Source organism: Hyaena hyaena, unplaced genomic scaffold (genome assembly GCF_003009895.1).
Source record: "Hyaena hyaena isolate Hyena2069 unplaced genomic scaffold, ASM300989v1 scaffold_205, whole genome shotgun sequence".
Taxonomy (NCBI): Eukaryota; Metazoa; Chordata; class Mammalia; order Carnivora; family Hyaenidae; genus Hyaena; species Hyaena hyaena.
The window spans coordinates 1,098,570-1,121,193 of NW_024080838.1; the positions used below are offsets into that span (position 1 = coordinate 1,098,570).

Below are 22,624 nucleotides of genomic sequence, written 5' to 3' on the forward strand. Positions count from 1 at the left end.
AGCAAAATCAAACATCAAGAAAAACAGCAAAGAACTGTAAAAGATAGTTGACGGCTGTAACATTAAGTAGATAAGGAAAAAAGAAGCCTTCTTAGAAAATACTAGCTCTCAGTTAATTCCAGGTTAACTACGTCTAAATTAAAGACACACCCCAAATTAAAAGCATAGAAACAGTAAGGGAAAATCCAAAGAAAAGGAAAGCAAAAGGAGTATTAATTTTAGACAAAATACAGTTCAATGCCCAAGGCATAGAATGGCATTAAAAGGGTAATTTCATATTTATCAAAGTCAAATATTCAGCAAAGCAGTGATCTGTAAACTTCTGTGCATGAAAAACTGTAACATCTAAACAGAAGCAGTGAAATCTATTCATAAACAAAAAGAATTTGTGAAAAACTGGCAACTCAGGCTTTAACAAAAAAGAATACAAATACCAGAATTTTGAGTACCTATTATGTTTTGTTTTATATCATATCATGGTTTTCATATTAGAAATAGTAATCTTCATAATTAAAAACAAAAATACACCCATAAAATAGGATTCTTTCCTAATAACAGCAGCTTACACATGTCACAATCTCTTGCTCCATGCAAAAAACTTATTAACCAAAGTTTAAGCTCCCAGCGCTCCTCTCCTTAAAAACTATAAATCTTCAGGGCACTTGGGTGGCTCAGTCAGTTGAGCGTCTGACTTCAGCTCAGGTCATGATCTCATGGTGCATGGGTTCGAGCCCCGTGTCGGGCTCTGTGCTGACAGCTAGCTCAGCGCCTGGAGCCTGCTTCGGATTCTGCATCTCTCTCTCTCTCTGACCCTCCCCTGCTCATACTGTTTCTCTCTCTCTCTCTTAGAAATAAATAAAACATTAAAAAAATTTTTTTTAACTGTAAATCTTCAAACTGTTTAAAAACTTTGGGTTAGAGAGGAAATTTAACATATAGTAATGCTAGAATTTAAGACAATAATCCAAGATGTGGACAATGTTATATGCAAAAGAATGCCGCTTACCACACTATTTGTTGGGAAAAAATTAGATGTACGGTAAGCAGTAATCAAGCACATTTCATATAAAACATCAGCATTAACAGCTAACTTATTAGAAGGGACTATTAACATATGAATAGCCATCTTCTCTAGTTAAGATTTTGGATAATTTTAAATTTCCCCTTAAACCTTGTAGCTTTTAGGAGTCCTACTGCATTTTTAAAAAAATAATCTATGACTATTTTTTTTAAAATATTTTTTATTTATTTCTAGGAGAGAGAGAGAGAGAGAGAGAGAGCCAGCGTGAGCAGGGGAGGGTCAGAGAGAGAGGGAGTCACAGACTGAAACAGGCTCCAGGCTCTGAGCTGGCAGTCAGCACAGAGCCCGACGCGGGGCTCGAACCCACGAACCGCGAGATCATGACCTAAGCGAAAGTCGGACGCCCAACCGACTAAGCCACCCAGGCGCCCCAATTTATGACTATTTTAAAAGCGAACTCCATCCTATGTTCAGACATTTCCATCTTCCACTAAAACCTTCATGGCCATCCACTGCACCAACTCCAACATGTCCTGTGCTACACCAGTTTACCTTTCAGGGAGCCCGGCCCCTGTGAGTATCAACCACACGTGAGTACCCAAGGGCTGGGCTTTGTGACAGCGGCTGCAGGGAACAGAGAGGAATCACCGTGTGATTACAGTCCTTGACGTCTATTTTAGTAGTCAGAATAGGAGGCTGTATGTTGCCCATTATTAAACAAAAGAGGCAAACAGATCACCCACGTGATGTGCAAAGTCTTCAGACACCCCCAAGATGGGACAAGAAATCAAGACAGATACAGGGGAGCCGGAGAAAGGAAAGGGAGGGAGGGCAGGATAAGCAAGGCACAGAGGCGCGAGAACACATGCCTGCGGAGGCCTCGGGCTGTAAACAGAGGCTGAGGAGGGAATCGCCTGTAGACTACTCGGCACACAGGGAACCAAGCACGTCTATGCGGAACGTGTGGGCTGACCCGGTAAACGAAAAGAGAGGGAGAAGTCCCTAAACATATGTGGGCCAGAAGAAAGTGGTGTTTGACCAAGAATAATGGGGCGCAAGTATTCAGAGTAAAGGGAGTAAAGGACTGGATGGTCCCGAGGGGAGGGGCAAGAGCCAAGAGGCATCAACAGGCGCCAGGTGTGAGCCTGCACCACTAGCATAGAATGAAGGACAGCCTTTTAGCGTGTGGATTTTGAGGATGCTTTTGGTCCTGCTGGTCTGAAAGACGGGGACCTCTCTGGGCGATGATGCCCACGGACAGGGCTGCCCTGGGTAACCGGTATGAGCCCAACATAAGGTGGTCAGGAAAGGCCTGCCTGAGGTGTCATCTGAGCACACCGTAAGGAGGTGGGGAGGCAACCCCTGGGCTGATCTGAGGGAGGAGCAGTGCTGGCAGAGACAAACGCCAGGAAAGGCCCCCTGGAAGCAGCACGCCTGGCAGGCTGAGAGAAGAGCAAAGAGGCCGAGTGGCTGGAGCAGAGGGAGGAAGGGGAAGAGCATGACAGGAGAGATCATGGGGCCTTGTACCCATGGTCAGGGCTTTGGCCTTCCTTGGGGGATGGGAGGAAGCCACTAGAGGATCTGGAACGCGAGGGTATGTGCCTTCACACTCTCACGCTGGCTCATGTTTTAAGAACAGATGTTCTCAGAACTGCACCCTTTGTGGTAAAAGTGCAAGGGGAAACCAATTAGAGAGTGATTGAAATGGGGGCTTTAGACCAGGGTGATACCAACAGCAGGATGAAAGGTGGCTGGCTCTCAAACATATGGTGAAGATCGACCCAAGAGGTTTGCTGAAGGACTGCATGTGGAACATGAGAGATAAAGAGTCATAAAGACAGACCTCAAGATTCTTGGCATGAGCATCTGGCTGGCATGAGAGAGCTGCCATTCACTGAGAGGGCCAGCCTGCAGACGGGCACAGGAATGGAGCTCCATTTTGGACATGCAACATTTGAGAAGCGATTTAGACACAAGTGGAGACATCAAGCAAACAGTGAGATACATAGGTCTGGCGTTCTGGGAGGCTATCACTTGTGGACAAAAAGCACTGACTCTAACCATCATGGGTCACTGCTGGGTAAGTTGTTAAACCACACGAGCAGCGCTACTATGGAGGTTTATGTAAACACGCTTAACAATGGTCCTATTCTCGGGGAGCTTACTGTCTGGGGAGGCAAAGTGCAAAGATGGCACACACTGGGCCGGAGAACTTACTGGAACACTGGAATGACTCCTTCCCCAGGAGCGTTTTATCACAAACCAAACACTGTAGCACCCCAGAGAATGTTCCGGGCACAAACTGATGTCGGCTCGGTTTCTCTTTGTCTTTGGCATCCTTGCTTTTTGTCTTCAGATACAGCAGCAACGGCCAAGTGGGGAGAAATGAGACAAGAGAAATGCTGAGAGCCAATGTACTCATAGAAGCCATACACAGCGTCTATATTTTCTGTCTGCACGTAAAGGCTGCTCGTGGACAAGTGCCGTTACGTCACCAGGGAACCGTGCCCAGGCTGCGGCTGTCATCTACTTCTAGTGACTTAGACAATTATTTTAGAAGAAATGTCGAGGTCTTCATATATGTGTACACAAAAGCTAAGATAAGGGATTTTCAAGGGCAAGTGGAAACTATACTAACTGCTGAAAAACGGAACCAGCTACATTTTTAAACACAATGGGCACAGAACCCGAGTTACCTTGGATTTATTCCGCGGGCTTGTCATCCTGTTCATGAGAAAGCTGAAAGTTCGGCTCACTTTGTATTTTTCAGACTCTGACTTGGCAGGTATAATGTATTTATCCCATTCTTCTTCCTGAGTTCTACAAAACAGAATCTGTTATCAGGGCTTATCCGAACTTACAGAGGGAGTAAAAAACAGCATTTATGTACATTCATGTGTGTGTATACATATTTTTCAGGATTTAATGGTTAGTGTAAAGATAGAATCTATTAAAAATATATTTTACAGGGGCGCCTGGGTGGCTTAGTCGGTTAAGCGTCCGACTTTCGCTTGGGTCATGATCTCGCGGTTCGTGGGTTCGAGCCCCGCGTCAGGCTCTGTGCTGACTGCCAGCTCAGAGCCTGGAGCCTGTTTCAGTCTGTGACTCCCTCTCTCTCTGACCCTCCCCTGCTTACACACACTCTCTCTCTCTCTCTCTCTCTCTCTCTGTGTGATAAAGCAACTATCTCACCATGTTATTAATTATAGATCTAAGTATAGAAATGGGTATTTAGCATACAATTCCTTCAATTCTCCTGTATCCTTCATTTTTTTCTTAATAAAATACTAGAGAAATAAAGGAAAACTTAGACTTATAATTTAACTCTGCAAGCCCTCTTCTCCCTGTTTACTATGCAAACAGAAATTTCCTATGGCACAGAGATGCCAAATAACCAGTAAAATGAAATTGGATTTTTATTTATTTTTTGGAACACAGAGATAATACTCAGCAGATACACATTTCCTTTGATAACATGGCTTGAGAAACAGACTGTCTGCTTCTTAGTTCAGTCTCTCCCACTCAATCAGCTATTAGCAATTTGAGACTCCCTGGGCTGTAAAAGAGAGAAGGCTGTGGACACTTCCACACAATAAAAGGCAAACTAAAGATAATGCGATGCAATCTGTGAACACACTGAATATCATTTATTTTCCCCTAATCCATACAATCATTCTTTAGAAAGAAAAAGTCCCAGCTATAAAAAGTTCTATTTCCCCTGAAACTTTCTCTGATAGTCTTATATTTCTAATATTATTAGAAGCGGGGGTAGGGAGGGAGAGAATGAATGTATTAAAGATCAAGTATCATGTAAAACCAGGTAAGACTCCTGTAGAACATTCTAGAACCAAAGTTTCTCTCCCATCTCCCCCCAGACATCTCATGCATCCACATTAGTGGGTAACTCATTCATCTCTGCGATATACCTTTCAAAAGCTATGTTGTTGATATGTACCAAAATGTATGATCACATTTCATGACAATGAATCCAATGACAAATCCTAGGAGTTTAGTTTTTCATCTGATTAATGAAAGGCCTAGACTTCAATTATTTCTGAGGGCCCTTCTCTTACTTACTTAAGTACATACTTAAATATAATATGTACTTACCTGATACATATTAAATAAAACTTTGCCATTTATTTACATTAGATATACATAATTAATATAATTACTTACGTTAGGTAATCGAGAGTTCAAACCTATGAATACACTTAGAAAATATGACAAATGGCTTCCTAAGCGCCTCTTGGTCCTACAGATCTAAAGGCACAGGCAGGACACTGTATGTCCTCCTATTCAAATTCTGTACAATAAGTGACACTGGGTTTGCTACTTAGAGAAAACAGCTGAAAAAGCTAGAAAGGAAAGAAACGGGATGGGAGCACCCTAGGACTACTGGGAGTGACAAAAGGAACTCGGAGCTTCTTATTTCCTTTCTACCTTATTTCCTTCCACCACTACCTTTTTCGGTAACTAACCAGTTAACAGATTTATAAATTTCCATACCTCCTGTTTCGTAAGCATCCTAATTTGCCACAACTCATGACCTTTATTCAACAGACTCACTTTTGGAATTCAGGGGAAAAACACATTTGAGACCTTAGAAAGAAGCATCTCTGGAACACCTTTTGTGACCCCACCAAGTGCCACCTAATGTCTAAGAGAAGAATAATCTGGTGAGGAGACCTCAGTCTCAGAATTAAGGAATGGTAAGGTCAATGTGGAATTGTGAAGAAGTCCTCCCTCCTACCTACCTCACAGCAGAAACAGAATTCAAGTCTCTCAAATAAAACAACATTCTGTTTATCCAACTCTATTCCCAATTCTCCATGCTACAGAAGACCGTATCAAAAGCAATGCTTCTGTTTTGATTTAAAACTTTTAAATACAGGCACCTGGGTAGCTCAGTCATTATGCATCTAACTCGGCTCAGGTCATGATCTCATAGTTTGTGAGTTCAAGCCCCGCACTGGATCCTCAGTTTCCCTCTCACTCTCTACCTTCCTCCCCTCCTCATGTGTGCTCTCTTTCTCCCTCTCCAAAATAAACATTAAAAAAAATTAAAACCTTTAAATGCACCACAATTTTCATATATCCTCTACAAAACTGCAAAATGACATAAAGGCATACCACTTACTCTTTAAATTCAAAGGCATGAGGAGACCTGAAACACAACCAAACCATACAAACAGCCTAAAACAGTCAGTATGAAAAACTCATAAAAATGGTCGCCTGGGTGGGTGAGTCCATTAAGTGTCCAACTCTTGATTTCAGCTCAGCTCATAAGCTCACGGTTGTTGAGACTGAGCCCCATGTCAGGCTCTGTGCTGACAGAGTCTGCTTGGAATTCTCTGTCTCCCTCTCTCTCTGCTCTTCCCTCACTCATCTTCTCTCTCTCAAAACAAATAAACTAAAAAAGTAAAAAATAAGACTAAGAAACATAGTAGAAGCATGAACATCATGGACATGATCCACTGTCCCATTATGAAAATGAGTAACACAGCATAACCTCTGGGCAAATGTAGAAGGCTGGCGGATTCCATGTTTCAACTCTAATTATGTTGTTTTCACCTACGTAACAATTAGTTATGTTAGGAAAGAACTGAGAAGGGGAAAATCCCCAACTGATTTCATAACAGCATTTAAATAGCTTTTCAATTTGTAAGAATCTAGAAAAAAATTCAAATCTTTTCAAATCCCAGAACAAGATGCCTAATCTCTACTGTTGATATGACGGTCAATGGACCCATCCACAATCAAGTTTTACAAGCCCCATTCTTTAGAGGTTCTCATTGCGTTACCTTTTCAAGAAAGATAATTTAAAATATCTTAAGAATAAGGATCCTCAGTATCTTAATCTTGAAACCTACAATATTTATAAACAATTTTTCAAAGAACTAAACACACTAAGTGTTCAAAGGAATTCCCAATATCAAAATTGAAAATTGACAGTGAGACTTCATTGGACGGACATTCGGATGCTCAGATGTTTTTTAAATATATAAACAATTGTAAAACATTGAAGATGGATGGTGTCAATAAAAGAACAGTTATGCCACATAATCATTAAGAAGTTGGTACAACCTGAAACTAGTATTACACTGCATGTTAATTAACTGGAAATTAAATAGAAACTTTAAAAAATGAATTATATACTTACATTGAGAGTATAAAACTGTGTTTGTGCTCCTGTATAAACTAACATTTTGGGAAAATTAAATACTACTATATTTTGTGCATAAAAAAAGGTTGATACAGGGGCGCCTGGGTGGCTTAGTCGGTTAAGCGTCCGACTTTCGCTTAGGTCATGATCTCACGGTTCGTGGGTTTGAGCCCCGCGTCGGGCTCTGTGCTGACTGCCGGCTCAGAGCCTGGAGCCTATTTCAGAGTCTGTGTCTCCCTCTCTCTCTGACCCTCCCCTGCTCACGCTCTCTCTCTCTCTCTCTCCTAGAAATAAATAAAAATATTAAAAAAAAAAAAAAAAAAAAAAAGGTTGATACATATGAAGTGTCTGCTCCTGCAGAAAAGAGCCTACACATTTGGAGTGAGCCACCTTTCAGCTGGCTGCACTCTTTCCCAGAAACTAAGTGATTAATATAAATAAGAGAATTCCAAAGGGGGCACATCCTTGAAGTAAGTACAACATGACCAAAGCAAAGCATTAGCAATGCTCAAGCATCCAAAGGGTACTGGGCACAGACTGAGATCAAAGATCTATTCTACTAGATACATCTGGGGCTATGACTAAGAAAGATGCTTCAGGATGCAGAACAACACAGACTCAAGAAGAGAAAGAAATGAGAAAGGGACACTCTCTCCACACATCCCATCTAAGTTAAAGTATTTTACAGACTAATACTTAACCAATTAAGACATGAGCTCTTTCAGTCTTAAAGCCCTCTCCTAACAGAGAAGAAATATTTTAATATCTTTATCATCAGTCTATTACTTTTCCAATTGTTGAAAAGATGACAGGGAGAAGGCTGTCCATCAAAATGATAACAAAGATGATGATCAAATTCCCTAAGTGAGTAAATTGCCTAACTGAGGTAATAAGTGTAAGCTACACAGGAAAACCCCCCACTGGGTTACTGCCACTCTTGCTATCATCATTGTCCCTGTCATCTTCATCGTCATCGTATCCTTAAAGGGCATTCTTAGTTAGTCTTCTTGCGTTATCATGTGAAAATTGCAATCCTAGTCTCAAAAAAAATAAAATAAAATAAAATAAAATAAAATAAAATAAAAGAACAAATGGAGGCTTTTTCTTAGTGATACTTTTTCCCAAAGATTTAAAACAAAATAGAGGTGACTGGGTGCCTCAGTTGGTTAAGCATCCAACTTCGTCTCAGGTCATAATCTCATGGTTCGGGGGTTTGAGTCCCACGTCAGGCTCTGTGCTGACAGTTCAGAGCCTGAAGCCTGCTTCGGCTCATGCTCTGTCTCTTTCAAAATAAGCCAACATTAAAAAAATATTTTTATGTAAATAAAACAAAATAGTCCATCTTGATCTATACACTAAAAGGTTCCAGAGTTTTAGCATTATTATAACCCAAATGAAAGCCATTTTCCTTTTTCACAATGTCTCTTCAAGCCAAACATGGCTGCCATTCCGGGCACTGGTTTTACATACAACCTCAGGGCTGTTTCACAGCGTGACCTATGAGCAGTTACTGAAGACCAGCAGAACTCAACAATCCTCCCTGCTTGCTGGTCAGCTTCCCAAGCCTGACTACACCAACAGCGGCAGCTTAGGAAAAAGGATAGCTTAGGTTTATAGCTTTCAACTCTGCTTATCCATCAGAAAACTGTTAACGCTTGTAAGACTTAACTATATCACTTATTCTTCAGGTTTCAGGGACAACCAACCACTCTAATAAGTACCCAGAAAGATATATAGCAGAGGTGGTTATGCACTCTGTATCTGTGACCACCCAGGGGTCTGCTCCCGCAGCAGATCATCGGGTCATGGCAGACAGGCCTAGGAAGAACCGAATGCCTTTCTAAGGCAGGTCATCCTCACACTGCTGCTCCTCTTGGCCAAGTACATGGGAGGGGTTTGTCTTTGAAAATCACCCAGAAGAGAACACTCTGTCCCCAGTCCTAAGGCCCACATATCTGGGCAGTCAAAGGAACATGCTGGCCAACCTGTACCACTACAGATTACAGAGGGAGAAAAGGATTCATGCAGGCTCATTACCCAGAAACTCTCACAAACTATTGAACAGATCTCAAAAATCATACACAAACATTTCCAAAGCTGGCAAGGAGGCCCTCAGGAAATTTGGAACAGTTAAAATACCTTTTTTCTCTTGGTGGCTCCGGCAAGCTGTAAGCTCTTTGCTCTACAAGACACAGAACAATAAAATGAAAACTAAGGCAAACAAACCAACAGTCATGTGTTAGTCTGAAAAGCACACACTCAACCATATCATATCAATATTGACACCATCGGTTAGAAAATAATGAGAAAACAAGTCATTTTACGTAGGTAGCCATTGCTCTGGATATCTTTATCACTGTCCCTAGTCGGGACAGAACAGACAGGAGGCCAACACAGGGCAACATTTAATGACTTTAGGAATTGAGTTAGCATCAGCAAGTGGCAGCAAACAGTGTTAGCACTGCAGTAAATGACTTCTGTCTCTGGATATTTCTCATCAGAGCTTCATCCCTTATTTGTAACACTAATTCCCCAACATATGAAATCAATACACATCTTAGCTGCCTTTTAGTGATGCTACAGAAGAGTCTTGAAGGCCGGCCTAAAGGAGAGTTCATGATAATAGAGCTGAAATGTCTTCATAAAATCCTAGCAGCAACCAGTTCAGAGATGGGCATTGTGGTAGGAATGGGAGAATCACTTTCCCCACCGGACCTGGCGGCAAGGGAGATGGGAGACAGAAGGAGCAGGCAGAAGGAGCAAGCAGGTAAGCACCATCTTGTTTCCGGAAATGGAGCACCTATTACGGTGATGTAGCACAGACAGTGACTTCGACAGAGACAGAGACTGAAAGAGGGCATGGCCCCCGGGGGAACACATCATCTACCGAGCAAGGACAACTCCTTTGCTGCTATAATCCTCAAGAATGAAGAGGCAAAACCAGTTTGCAAAGGGAAATGGGTCAGATAAATAAGGGACAAAACTAATCAACACACATCTCCTGAAATGTGTCAATATCAATGTTAAATCTAACGCTATCTTGCAGGTAGTAAAAAAAAAAAAAAATCTGCTTTGAAGAATTTGAAGGATTTTTATTACCTCTATTAAATATTTCTCAAATTAAGTCATGAGAAGAAATCATGAGGCTTCTTATAAACATGATAAGGTACTAAGAGATTTAGCCACATGGCCAAGATAATTAATGGAACCAGACTCAGACAACTGGACAAAGTCTAAGAGGTTTCCATCTAATAGTGCACAATTTTTAGACGTACATTTGCTTCACTCCTCAAATTCTTTATAACACTTGTGTCCTTCCTGGTGAGGTTTTAATTACTGACAATATTCTTGTCTATCTAAACACACAAGGTACCAAAGGGAATTATAGGACAGGATTTTGTTTTGCATATACAAGCGTTAAATAATGTCACCACACCGTTGTACACTTGCCCCCCCCCCAAAAAAAAGGCATGAGAAACAATAAGTAACCTCTTGGAAGTGACAAGGATGAGAAAACGTCACAAATAAGAATAAAAAGGGCTGAATCCTGTCTTTGTGTATCTGTCTTGTAGCTAATATAAAGGGGCTTCCTACTAGGGATTATGAAGACTTGGAATATGCTCAAAGGAAAAAGCCTTTAGCACTATTCCAAACGCATCAAGAGAGAACGTTAGGTAATGTGCATGTGCATTTACCTCTGATTAATCTAAGCAATTGAAACAATGGAACATTACATCTTTGAACTAGTTAAGCTTTCACTCTTATGCTTTGATCACATTCACACACAAAGTTAAAATGATTCCTTCTTCCATAAGAGTTCATTTATTCCTCATATCCTATTGTTTACCCATTGGAATTTTTGTACATGTGCTGTTTAGCTTCAATCTACATTGCCTCTTTGTGATTCTTACCTTCTGGAGATCAAATTCATTGAAAGGGCCCTATTTTTAAATATTCTGTCTAAAAGTAAGACTTTATTAACAGAAAAGCCAAAAAAATTGACGTCAGCTTTTTATTCCTTCTAACTGAAGTGCAAAGATTTAAGGATGGTATGTAAGGCAAAGATACTCTTCCTTATTCATTAAAGAATTCATAAATCAGGGCTCTTTTCCCTTATAAACAATCAGTTTCCTCTCGATCATCTGGTCAACAACTTCCAACTTCTGAACTGACTTTAAAAACTAGTCATACTATGTATATAATGTCAAGGCCACCATTTTGCCCACTGCAAAGATTTAGAAGCATTTTCTAAATAGTTGCAGTATAAAGTTATTTTGCCAACTAAGACCATCAGTGAAAAGATGTCAAGTTGCCATTCAAAGGAATCCCAACTGAAACTAAGGTTAGGGAGACATGGAGACCCCAGAAAGATTCATGGTGTATGTGTCTGTGCGTGCGCATGTGTGTATCTGTGTGTGTACACACATACACGTACACCCAGGGCAAATTCAATCTATCTTGTTCCTTTCTTTCTTAGTTCTTTTCTCCATCGTCCCATTCCATAAATTAAAACTGACATTTATTATCAGTCTTGCTTTCTCCTTTTCCAGTAAAGATCCCCAGAGAGAAGGAGGAAAAACAAAACCAAAAATACCAAAGGCACTTGTTTTGTGCTCTGTATATTCTTAAATATCTTGATCCTATATCCTATATCTTGCTCTGTACATTCATTCAATAAATAATTATGGAACATCTCCCATAAGTAAGTCATTGTTTCAGGAAGGCAGTTCCAACCATAAAGGTTATTTTTTTAAGACTGTCTCACATGGTATGCAAGTGCCAACATCAATGTAATAAAGAGTAAGTAAAAATGAAGAGAAGGAAACCTGTGAAATAAATCCTATTTTAAATATTCTACAATGGGGAAACTAAGAATACTTAGGCACATCTCGCTTTCCGAAAATTGAAGACTCTTAAGGATGGGAGACAAAAAAAGCATTAATACAATGACAAACATTTTATTTTATGACTTGGCATTACACATTGACATACTTTCAGATACGCCTTTAAATAAAATTACTACATAATATATTATGTACAGAAATACCTTTGTTTCAAAATAGAGTAGAAAATGGGGGTGGTAGCTGAAAGGGGCTACAAGGGCAGCTCTCAATTGCCCATAATCATTCTATTTATAATTTGAATTCAGTTTTGAAAATGTGTCAAGCTGTATGCTTACAATTTGTACCCTTTTCTGAAGGTATACTATGGTTCAATTAAAATTTTATTGTATAGCAATTTTATTTCTGACTATTTACATTGCCGCAAAGAATGCTGAGATATCGTTACTCGGGTTTCAACGATTTTCTTTTATTTCAACTCTCTAAAGTCCCTTGCTAAATAAAAAAAGAGGGAAAATCTATCTTGCCAAAGTTTGCCTTTGAGCAAATTACTTCAGCAATTTAAACATAAGGCAAAGTAATTTTTTATAATTTACTTCAAATCTCCTAAGGCTGTCATAATATGAACCTAGAATAAATTCTAGTTTACACTATTCTAGAAGAAAACATTTCATCCAAAGAATAGAGCCACAGAGAGGTGTATATTTTTAAATTTCATCAACATATCTATAACTTGACTAAAATACAACGAGAAAAGGATTTTGCTAAGCTTAGAAAACTCAATTATGAAAATGGAATGGAAAATCCTTGCATGCTACTTTTGTGTATTTTATATACCTTTACTATCTGAAAACCTGTTCTGGAAGAGAATGCTCTCAAAGCCAAATGGTAAATAATGCTTACCTTCACTAGAATTGCACAATGTAAAATCACGCACCAACCGAGTTTTTCCTAAACAAATTTTGGGTGATGAGCAGGAATAAGAACGTGAGCGGACCCCAGAAAGCAATGATTCCTAGAAGAAAGCAAAACAAAGTTTAAAAAATAAAAATTCTAGAGAGGACTTGAAAGTATGTGTTCACCACGAATGTTAGTAAATCAGCATCTCTGTAAAAAGATTCAATGTGAATATTTCTGATGTAATGTCATCATTTGTTCTTGTTTGCCTATCACAACTTTTAAAATTGTACTGCCTTTTTAACGCTTTAGTAAACTTGAGCATCTCCCTGCCAATATATACTTTAAATACAACTATGACATTCTAATTAGGTTGGATAAAAGTGAAAAATTAGGTCAAATGATTTTTTTCTCTGCATATTCAATGGGTCACTTTTTTTTCTCGTGAGTTGTCAGGTTTTTCTTTTTTGCACTGTAGTTTCCAAGCAAAATTTCATATTAACAGATATTTTATTTAATAATTATTTTTTTTTAATTTTTTTAATGTTTTATTTATTTCTAGGAAAGAGAGAGAGCGTGAGCAGGGGAGGGTCAGAGAGAGAGGGAGTCACAGACTGAAACAGGCTCCAGGCTCCGAGCTGGTAGTCAGCACAGAGCCCGACGCGGGGCTCGAACCCACGAACCGGAGATCATGACCTAGGCGAAAGTCGGACGCTTAACCGACTAAGCCACCCAGGCGCCCCTTATTTAATAATTATTAAAAGGTAGAGGAACAGCCACTTGCAGGAGTTTTTTTTTTTTTTTTTTAACTACTCAACATCTATTTAAATTTATAATGTTAGCTGTAGCCTCTCAGGAAGGATGCATCAGGTCAATATTCAAATCCTTCTAGTCTGTGTCCATCTTTCAACAGGCCTTCCATCTAGCACTTCCTAAAATGCATCTAAGTATCACTAATTTATAGATCTTCTTCTTTTAAGTGACCTACTTTTTTTGTTACTGCTTTCCCAATTACATACTATTTCTATATTTGCAACATATGTGACACTGCAAGATGGCAAGATAATTAAAAGATGGTTATCTTATGTGTTCCAGAAAATTTAAATCAATATGCAACAGAATACCGTTAAAGCCATTTATAGTACCCAGCCCTCGTCTAATAGGGAACTAGGGTCCTTAGGATTGATCCCACTCATCCATTTTTAAGCTATCATTTCAAGTTAGAGTTAAAATAAAGCAATACAAAATTTGTTACTAAAATTAAGCCATCAGCAACTGTCCTTCACAAGCACTGGTAGCTTCCATTCTCCCTAAGTGAAAACATACAGTCTCCCTAAGTTCACTGGTTTAGTTAATGAGCCTGGAGGGAAGTTGCAAACAGAAGCCTGCCTCTGTTTCAAAGGGCCTTGAGACTTGGCTTGTGAATTTATTAGGGAGGGCTCCCTGATTCTAGATATCGGAAAGGCCAGCCAGAGCTGTCCTATACCCCTAACGGTGACTGGCCACAAAGGACCTTAGCCAAATGCCACCCTCTGCAGTTAAGTCATGCACAGTAATTATTTTTCCTAACAACCGAACTTTGAAAATTAGCCAGAACTCTTTGGCAAAAAATTACACAGGGTAGTTACAGAGGCAAGGCAAGATACATTTTATAGGGCAGTCTTCCTGAAAGTGAACCACCTGGAACTGAATCACAAGGACTGAGTTACTTTTCCCTCCAAGTAACGAGACATTTTTCAGCATCCCGTTCAAAATGCAAAAGAAGTGGCTACATGAACAACCATACCTATTTCTTACCATCCAGAAAGATCATCTGGCATTCAGGTTCAAAAGATTAGGACAGCTCTACAGGCCTAGGAGCTAAGGGAAAGGGTTCAGGAACATGAAGGCCTGGATTGAGTGGTAGGTGGGCAGCCTGGACAGGGCATCTAATCCCTCCAGAACCTCATTTACTCAAACACAGAAAGGTAATATTTAGGTCCTAATTAAGAGAAGATTATGTATTTTGCACGAAGGTAACACACGCTTCATATATTGCAGAGCATACTAAAAAAATAGAGCATTATCATAACTGTCAGGCGTTCAGAGGAAGAGAAGTTGGGGCACAGCAAACATTATTTCACAGGAGTAAACTCAACTTAAAAAGAAACTCAGTAGACAGAAGAAATCCAAAAGGAAGAAAACACACGTGTGAACACAAAAAGGATTTGTTTGCAAGGTTAAAAGAGTTCATTCTTTAAAAACACAACAACAAACACCACGACAAAACTCCAACGTGAAAATGTCTACGAGAGAAAAGTCATCTCCTACAGAAAAACTGACAGTTTTCAGTGCCCCACATAAGTACGTGAAGCAGGAAGCCTGAAGAAATACCACCTTTGCCTTAGTAATATTATTTACCTCAACACCTGAGCCGAGAAAAATGTATGTGAGCCAAAACAAGATGGATCACTTAGGAGCGCCTGAGTGGCTCAGCCAGTGAAGCGTCCAACTTCGGCTCAGGTTGTGATCTCGCAGTTTGTGAGTTCGAGCCCTGCGTCGGGCTCCATGTGGGCAGCTCCGAGCTTGGAGCTGCTTCGGATTCTGTATGTCTCTCTCTTTGCCCCTCCCCTGTTCATGCTCTGTCTCTCAAAAATAAATAAATGTGAAAAAAAAAGTTAAAAAAACAAGATGGATCACTTAAATCCACTTACTATTAACAGTTTTCTCCCTTTGCCTAACGAACGGTGGCAGAAATCATTATATAAAACAGTAACATTTTCCAAGTATGTGAAAGATTATATGTATTGATGGTGAATTAATGAAACACAAATCAGTCATTTGAAAGACTATACAAATGAAACAAGAGTAGGAGAGATTAAAAAGACAGACTCGGTGGCTCAGCTGGTTAAGCGTCCAACTTTGGCTCAGGTCACGATCTCATGGTTTGTGGGTTCGAGCCCCACATTGGGCTCTGTGCTGACAGCTCAGAGCCTGGAGCCTGCTTCAGATTCTGTGTCTCCCTCTCCCTCTGACCCTCCCCTGCTCACACTGCCTCTCTCTCACTCTCAGAAAGAAATAAAACATTAAATAAAACGTTAAAAAATGTTAAAAATAATGGGGCGCCTGGGTGGCTTAGTCGGTTGAGCGTCCGACTTTCGCTTGGGTCATGATCTCGCGGTTCGTGGGTTCGAGCCCCGTGTCGGGTTCTGTGCTGACTGCCAGCTCAGAGCCTGGAGCCTGTTTCAGTCTGTGACTCCCTCTCTCTCTGACCCTCCCCTGCTCGCGCTGTCTCTCTCTCTCTCTCTCTCTCCTAGAAATAAATAAAAAATATTAAAAAAAAAATGTTAAAAATAAAAAATAAAAAGACAGACTCAATCAGACAGCTCGAGTCTCCAAAAAATATATATATACACATATATATTTCACACATGTGAATGAAATGTAATTTGTTCTTCAGAAAGAGATAGAGTGCTTTAGAGAACATGGCTTCTATGCTAACAATACACCAAATTAAAAGCATTAAGAATACCTTCAAGTGCAGATTACTTGACAAAGAAAGTGACTCAGTCCTGGAGATGCTGAATTCTGGTTCAGTTGTGGTGTCAAAAGAGTCCAATTCATCCCTACTAGGAATCTCCATTCTTGAGGAACTCTGAGACACTGGAGTGTAGCAAACGTGTGAGTGGTCAGAATGCCCCTCCCCTTCACTGTCGGCATCCAGGGCATCAAGGCTAGAACTAAAGCACAAGTGAGTAAATAAAACATCATGTGAGCCTAGAGACTGACCGACACAGTCACTGGTGTCTGATTCTCTCAATTCAAATTCTCTTTGGCCGAAGATGCCATGGATACTCATTAAAAACGTTTCTAACAAAACTTGTATTTTAATTTTTTCCTCCCCCCAAAATCTCTTCTTCGAACACAAAATTTTACGTTTCCCCAAGTGAACACTTCTACCTAACAAAAGCCATTTCAAGTAGTCTAACAAAACCCAGTGTGAGTTAGTACTATCTTACTTGTTTCGTAAGTTTGAGTATTGGCGGCCTTAATTAGCCTTCAAATGTTAAAACTGCAGATGAAACTGGGCTATGTGGGAGGCCTCTGGGGGGGTGGCATGTGAGGATAGGCAGCGTGGGGATGGATAGCTCAGGGACATTCAAGGACAGGCTGCAATTCTCACCTCAGAACTGACTGATGCCAAGGAAAGAGCCATTATGAGAGGCTCTTAATGATAGAGGGTTGGATGGGGGATGGGCATTAAGAAGAGCACTTGTTATGATGAGCACTGGTTGTTGTATGCAAGTGATTAATCACTCAATTCTACTCCTGAAACAATACTGCACCGAATATTAACTAATTAGAATTAAAATAAAAATTTGACCCCCCCACCAAAAAAGATACTAGTCAACCTGAGTCTAGTGGGGTCCCAAATGTGTCATGTTAGATCATCATTTTTAGAGATTTTAGGTGAGAAATCCACCTCAGAAACAGGTAATAATTCTGCTGAACTACTGCTTTTCTTTCCTAATTTTACTTTAATAACCATAAAATTAAAAGAATGTGACCTTCCATATTCATGGCTCATTCCATAATATTTACATTTTAAACCACTCAGACTTTGAGGCCAGGTGCTTCTATAGGCATGTTAATGCTCGATGCATTTTCAAATATATTTTTCTTTCATTGTTGCAGTTCTGGATTAAAATTTTAATGACAACAAAATAAAAGCACATTGCTTATGAAATATGAAGCAGAATATGAAACTCTGAATTAGTCCATGTTGGTTCTTTTTTCTTAAAAATCCATAGGCTATTTAATGGCCACTGAATATCAATATAATCAATTACGACATTTACACAGAAGTGAAAGCCACAACTGGCATCTCTGAGCAATTCCAAAGTGGGGTTTTCTCCTTTCAGAACTGATTAAGGGACTTCATCTTGGCAATGAGCATGGAACAAACGGGGTGGGCCTCACACTTTAATTGAATGCAAATGTTGAAGCCCATAAAATTCTTTCTCATAAAAAAAACTAAAGCCTGGTGTGAAGAAACACTTTCTGGCAAATACTGGTGCTCTGACTGTTACTGCAACGTAATTATAGACATATTAACATGCTGTGTAGTTTCCTTAATTCAATGGTAGTCAGAGAGTGGACAGAGACCTTGTGGGATAGGGGGGTTAAAGCTCTGCTTAAGTTCCTCTATTTGTTTTCAGCTTGTGACTTCTGTATTCCTAAACATCAAGTTCGAATGGGTGACTGCCTGCACTCTACCCTAATTTAATATAAGCCTTTCCAGTTATATAAAGCATTTCTCCATCACTGTGAGTACATACTATAAGTATCACTGATAATTATTTTATTTTGCATGCTGCACATTAAAATATTCCTTTTTCTGCTAATTTAAATTGGGCTACTATTTTTCCTCCTTAAGCTTTTAAGCTAAGATATTTGGTATCATGAGCAATAGTCTTTTTTTTATAAAATTTTTTTACTGTTTATTTATTTTTGTGAGATAAAGAGAGAGAGAGTACGAATGGAGAAGGGGCAGAGAGAAAGAGACACATAGAATTTGAAGCAGGCTCCAGGCTCTAAGCTGTCAGCACAGAGCCCGATGTGGGGCTCGAACTCATGAACTGCGAGATCATGACCTGAGCTGAAGTCAGACCCTTAACCAACTGAGCCACCCAGGAGACCCCATGAACAATATTCTTCAGGATCACCCCTCGGTTAGTGTTTTATAATGCAATTTTTCAAAATCCCATTAGTCAAATATGAAATTTATTATAGGTTGTGACCAAAATTTTCTTTTACAACAGAATGGAAAATATCAGAATACATTCCACATGTTCTTTCATAAAACACTTATTAATGTTTTTGTGTACATATGTGGCATGGGGTCATGGTATGAAAAGTATTTCTTACTGTAGATGGTGGTAAAACAAAAAAAAATGCAAGTTTTAGCATGAAACTCTTCGTACACCTCATTTTTGGGTTGTTGTTGTTGGGCAGTTTAAAATAAATGTTGCATTCTTTATTTCCTCCTTGCAGCTTCTCAGAACAGTTAAGTATGAGTAACATAATGGTTATATATTGTGCCTATTTAACTTTCAGCAAAATGTCTTAAATTTAGGATTTAGGTCCCTGTATTAACCTCAGTTTTTATTATGTGCCCTCAGATTTCTCCTTCATGAGAATTTCCCAGTCTCTCGGCTTATTACTGACTTTTTAATGAAGGAGGTGCATTTCACTTTGAGCTCATTATCAAGCCTGTTACACACTCCCAGCCTGGCACCCACTGAAGGAAGAGTCCTACGGCCATCCCAGGCCCAAAACAGGGCTTTCTGGGGGTTCCAAGTCCTTTGTCCTCGTTCTCACATTTTCTAGAAGAAAAGGAATGTCTCTACTAGATAATGCCAAATTATTTTCCAAAATTATTATGCAATTTTCACTCCTATCAACTGTATTTGGGATTTCCACTGTATACATTTTCAACAAAATGTGGTATTATTACACTTCAAAATTGTGCCTATCTAGTAGTATAGAAGGCTGTCTCATTGTGCTTTTCCTCTATTATTTTTAGTCTGTTTTCATCAGTGTCTGACTTTTAAGTCAAGGAAAGTAGGGATGTAAAGGGGGGTAATATTTTGATGTAAAGATCAAAGAGGAAGTAACAATAAAATATAATTTCGCAAGTTCAGCTATAAGGTCCTTTGATTTTCTACATTTTTCCTCTAGAATATAACATCTTAACTTTTCCCCCCTTACCTTCTTTTCTTTAGGTGACTTTGTTCCTTTTCAAATCCATGAAGACCAAAAGAAAGATTATAATTGGAAGCATATGAACCAGATGGTGATATGAAGGACTGCTGAGCTTCAGTACTTGAGGTCACTTCCTTCTTCTCACTTAGCAGGTATTTTCCATGGCTGCTTTCAGCAGCAAGGATATGCTTGCTGCTCTGAGGTCCCAGAGTCGAACCCATCGACTCAGGGCAGGTGTTTGTAGTGATTCCTTCTATATTAATGTAGTTAACATCCAAATTGCCAACCTGGAAATTTAAAGAAAAATATTTGCTGAGAAAAAGCAGGAAAGATTGGCTGAACAGAGAATAAAGTTTCCCCAATTTATTAACCTTCCACCTTATTTACCTTGTTTTGTTTGTTCTCATTTTGTTTTTGTAATTTTTTCCTCCCCCCAAAATCTCTTCTTCGAACACAAAATTTTACGTTTCCCCAAGTGAACACTTCTACGTAACAGGGAGCTTGTGGAGGGCCTAAGACTGACCTAAAATCATCACTGGAGGGGCACCTGGGTGGCTCAGTTGGGCGTGTGACTTCAGCTCATGATCTTACAGTTTGTGAGTTCGAGCCCCATGTTGGGCTCTATGCTGACAACTCAGAGCTCAGAGCCTGGAGCTTATTTTGGATTCTGTATCTTCTGCTCTCTGCCCCTACCTCCTCTTTCTCTCTCTCTCTCTCAAAAATACGCATTAAAAAAAATTTTTTTTAATCATCACTGCAAAAAGAAAGGGCCCCTACACATAAGAAAAAAGAATCTTGGTTGATCAAAGCATTTGTTCTAAGGAAGGAGCTTAAAAGCATCAGTGATCTGAGGCAGCAGTAATCAAAGGCATCACTCCCAGGAAACAAGACAGCAACAAAAAAGAGGGTGACACCATTTGGTGATGGTTAGTGCAGGGGGAAAGAAGTAAAAAGGGAAATGTGGAGTCCTAAATTGTCATAATCATAATAATTTACTAAGGCAAAAACAATAATCAAGGAAGGCTCAAACCAGTAGGTCAGAGTTTGTTGAGTAACAGGAGATGCACAGACTCAAACTCTCCCTTCAAGACATTTGGCAGTCTAAGGAGACCATAATTTTACTGAAAACAAACATGGCAAATCAAAGATAACATTACCAGTGATGGGATATATTATTGTCATGTGCCTCCTGATACAATGCGCTGAAAACAACACAACATCCTTTCTGTAATCCTGACGACCAAACACAGCCCGAACTCAATCATGAGGAATTATCAGAAAAATCAAAACTGAAGGACATTCTTGAGACGCCTGGGTGGCTTCGATGGTGAAGCGTCCAACTTCGGCTCAGGTCATGATCTCACAGTTCCTGGGTTCGAGCCCTGCATCGGGCTCTGTGCTGACAGCTAGCTCAGAGCCTGGAGCCTGTTTCAGATTCTATGTCTCCCTCTCTCTCTCTGCCCCTCCCCCACTCATGCTCTCAGTCTCTCAAAAATAAATAAATGTTTTAAAAAAAGAAGAAGATCTCAGATTTCCAACTGTCATTTCCTATGTTGGCCCCAAGGGAAGAGCTCTCACACTCCTCCCTTGGACAGTGCCTCACGATGCCACCCTCAAGTGTGTCATGGTGGGTTAATGTGTGCTGTGAATGGAAAGGAGGACTGAAGTTAAATGCCTGTATGAGGAGGCTCCACTCTGGCATCACCAGGGCTACCCTTAGGCTGAAATCTTGAGAGCTGCCCAACAATGCTGAATATTTTTGGAAAGAGATCAAGATCCCTCTTGTAACATCAGTCCATCTTACCTGATCTATCACCATACAGTTGGCATAAACTTCATCACCGCCATTCAGCACATCAGAGAGCCGGCGTCCAGCAGGGAATGCTGGGGGGTGCTTGGATGTTTTGAAGACATCAAAAGAGTGATCTAGCGGGAAAATGAAAATGGGACAGAAAAGGGTAGACGGAACTTATTTTACAGTCAAACTTCACCTTCTTAATCAAACCGTAAAACAAGAACAAAAACCAAAAAAACGCAGATGGTATTTTTTAAAGACACATTCACGGGTTAAGATCTACAAGTATGCATTTTCTGTTCTACATCCAAACCTTCTCAGTTATTTAAAACCTACAGAATAGCACTAGATATATATGGAGAAAACAGGCAGCAACCTCTTTGACCTTGGCTGCAGCAACTTCTTACTAGATAGGTCTCCAGGAGTCAAGGGAAATAAAAGCAGAAAGAACTACTGGGGCCTCATCAAGATAAAAAGCTTCTGCACGGCAAAGGAAACAATCAACAAAACTAAAAGGCAACTCACAGCATGGGAGAAGATATTTGCAAATGACACATCAGGTAAAGGGTTAGTATCCAAAATCTACAAAGAACTTAACAAACTCAACACCCCAAACCCAAATAATCCAGTGAAGAGATGGGCAGAAGGCATGAATAGATAAATATGTGCCCATTTCAAGCACTGTTTTTCCAGTCATAAGAGATTTCTATAAAATTATTAGATTTTTGCTTTCAGTTTCTCACAGATTAAACTAACATTCTTCTCACTTCCTCAATCACTTGGAAGCATTAGTGCCTGAGCTACAACCGTCAGGTTCCACTGCGGTGTCCAGGCTCCACGCCCTTTACTAATGGGCCTAAGATAGTACAGAGCCCAGTAGTTCCGTCCTGCCTCCCGACTGTGCATACTCTTACAGAGAATGGTGCTTCTACTTTCATTACAGTAATGTTTTCGCTTGCTTCCATGTTCTCAGCTTTGTTACAAATAGATGAGGGTGAATCCCAAAGAGTTGAGGGGCAACTGTATTTGTAAGGAATGTAAGGTTGAAGGCAATAAAACACAGTGGGGCCAGAATGCTTCGTTTCCTGTGACCGTGGCTAAATTATTTGATGTCCCGATACCTTAACGGAGCTTCTTCTTGTACGAAAGCCGACTTCCAA

The 22,624-nt window shown here is 40.0% G+C and overlaps 1 protein-coding gene across 5 annotated transcripts in view; it reads right to left on the bottom strand.

The window, feature by feature from the left end:
* Positions 1-22,624, bottom strand: part of ARHGEF28 (Rho guanine nucleotide exchange factor 28) — a 304,052-nt gene that overhangs the window by 76,779 nt on the left and 204,649 nt on the right. For all 5 annotated transcript variants that reach the window (XM_039242075.1, XM_039242076.1, XM_039242078.1 and 2 more), the window contains exons 10-16: positions 21,474-21,595; positions 19,676-19,956; positions 16,437-16,644; positions 12,932-13,043; positions 9,327-9,369; positions 3,718-3,841; positions 3,239-3,371 (exon numbers count right to left, since the gene is read on the bottom strand). In XM_039242075.1, the coding sequence (XP_039098006.1) occupies positions 3,239-3,371; positions 3,718-3,841; positions 9,327-9,369; positions 12,932-13,043; positions 16,437-16,644; positions 19,676-19,956; positions 21,474-21,595 (1,023 nt within the window). The remainder of the gene's footprint in view (positions 1-3,238; positions 3,372-3,717; positions 3,842-9,326; positions 9,370-12,931; positions 13,044-16,436; positions 16,645-19,675; positions 19,957-21,473; positions 21,596-22,624) is intronic.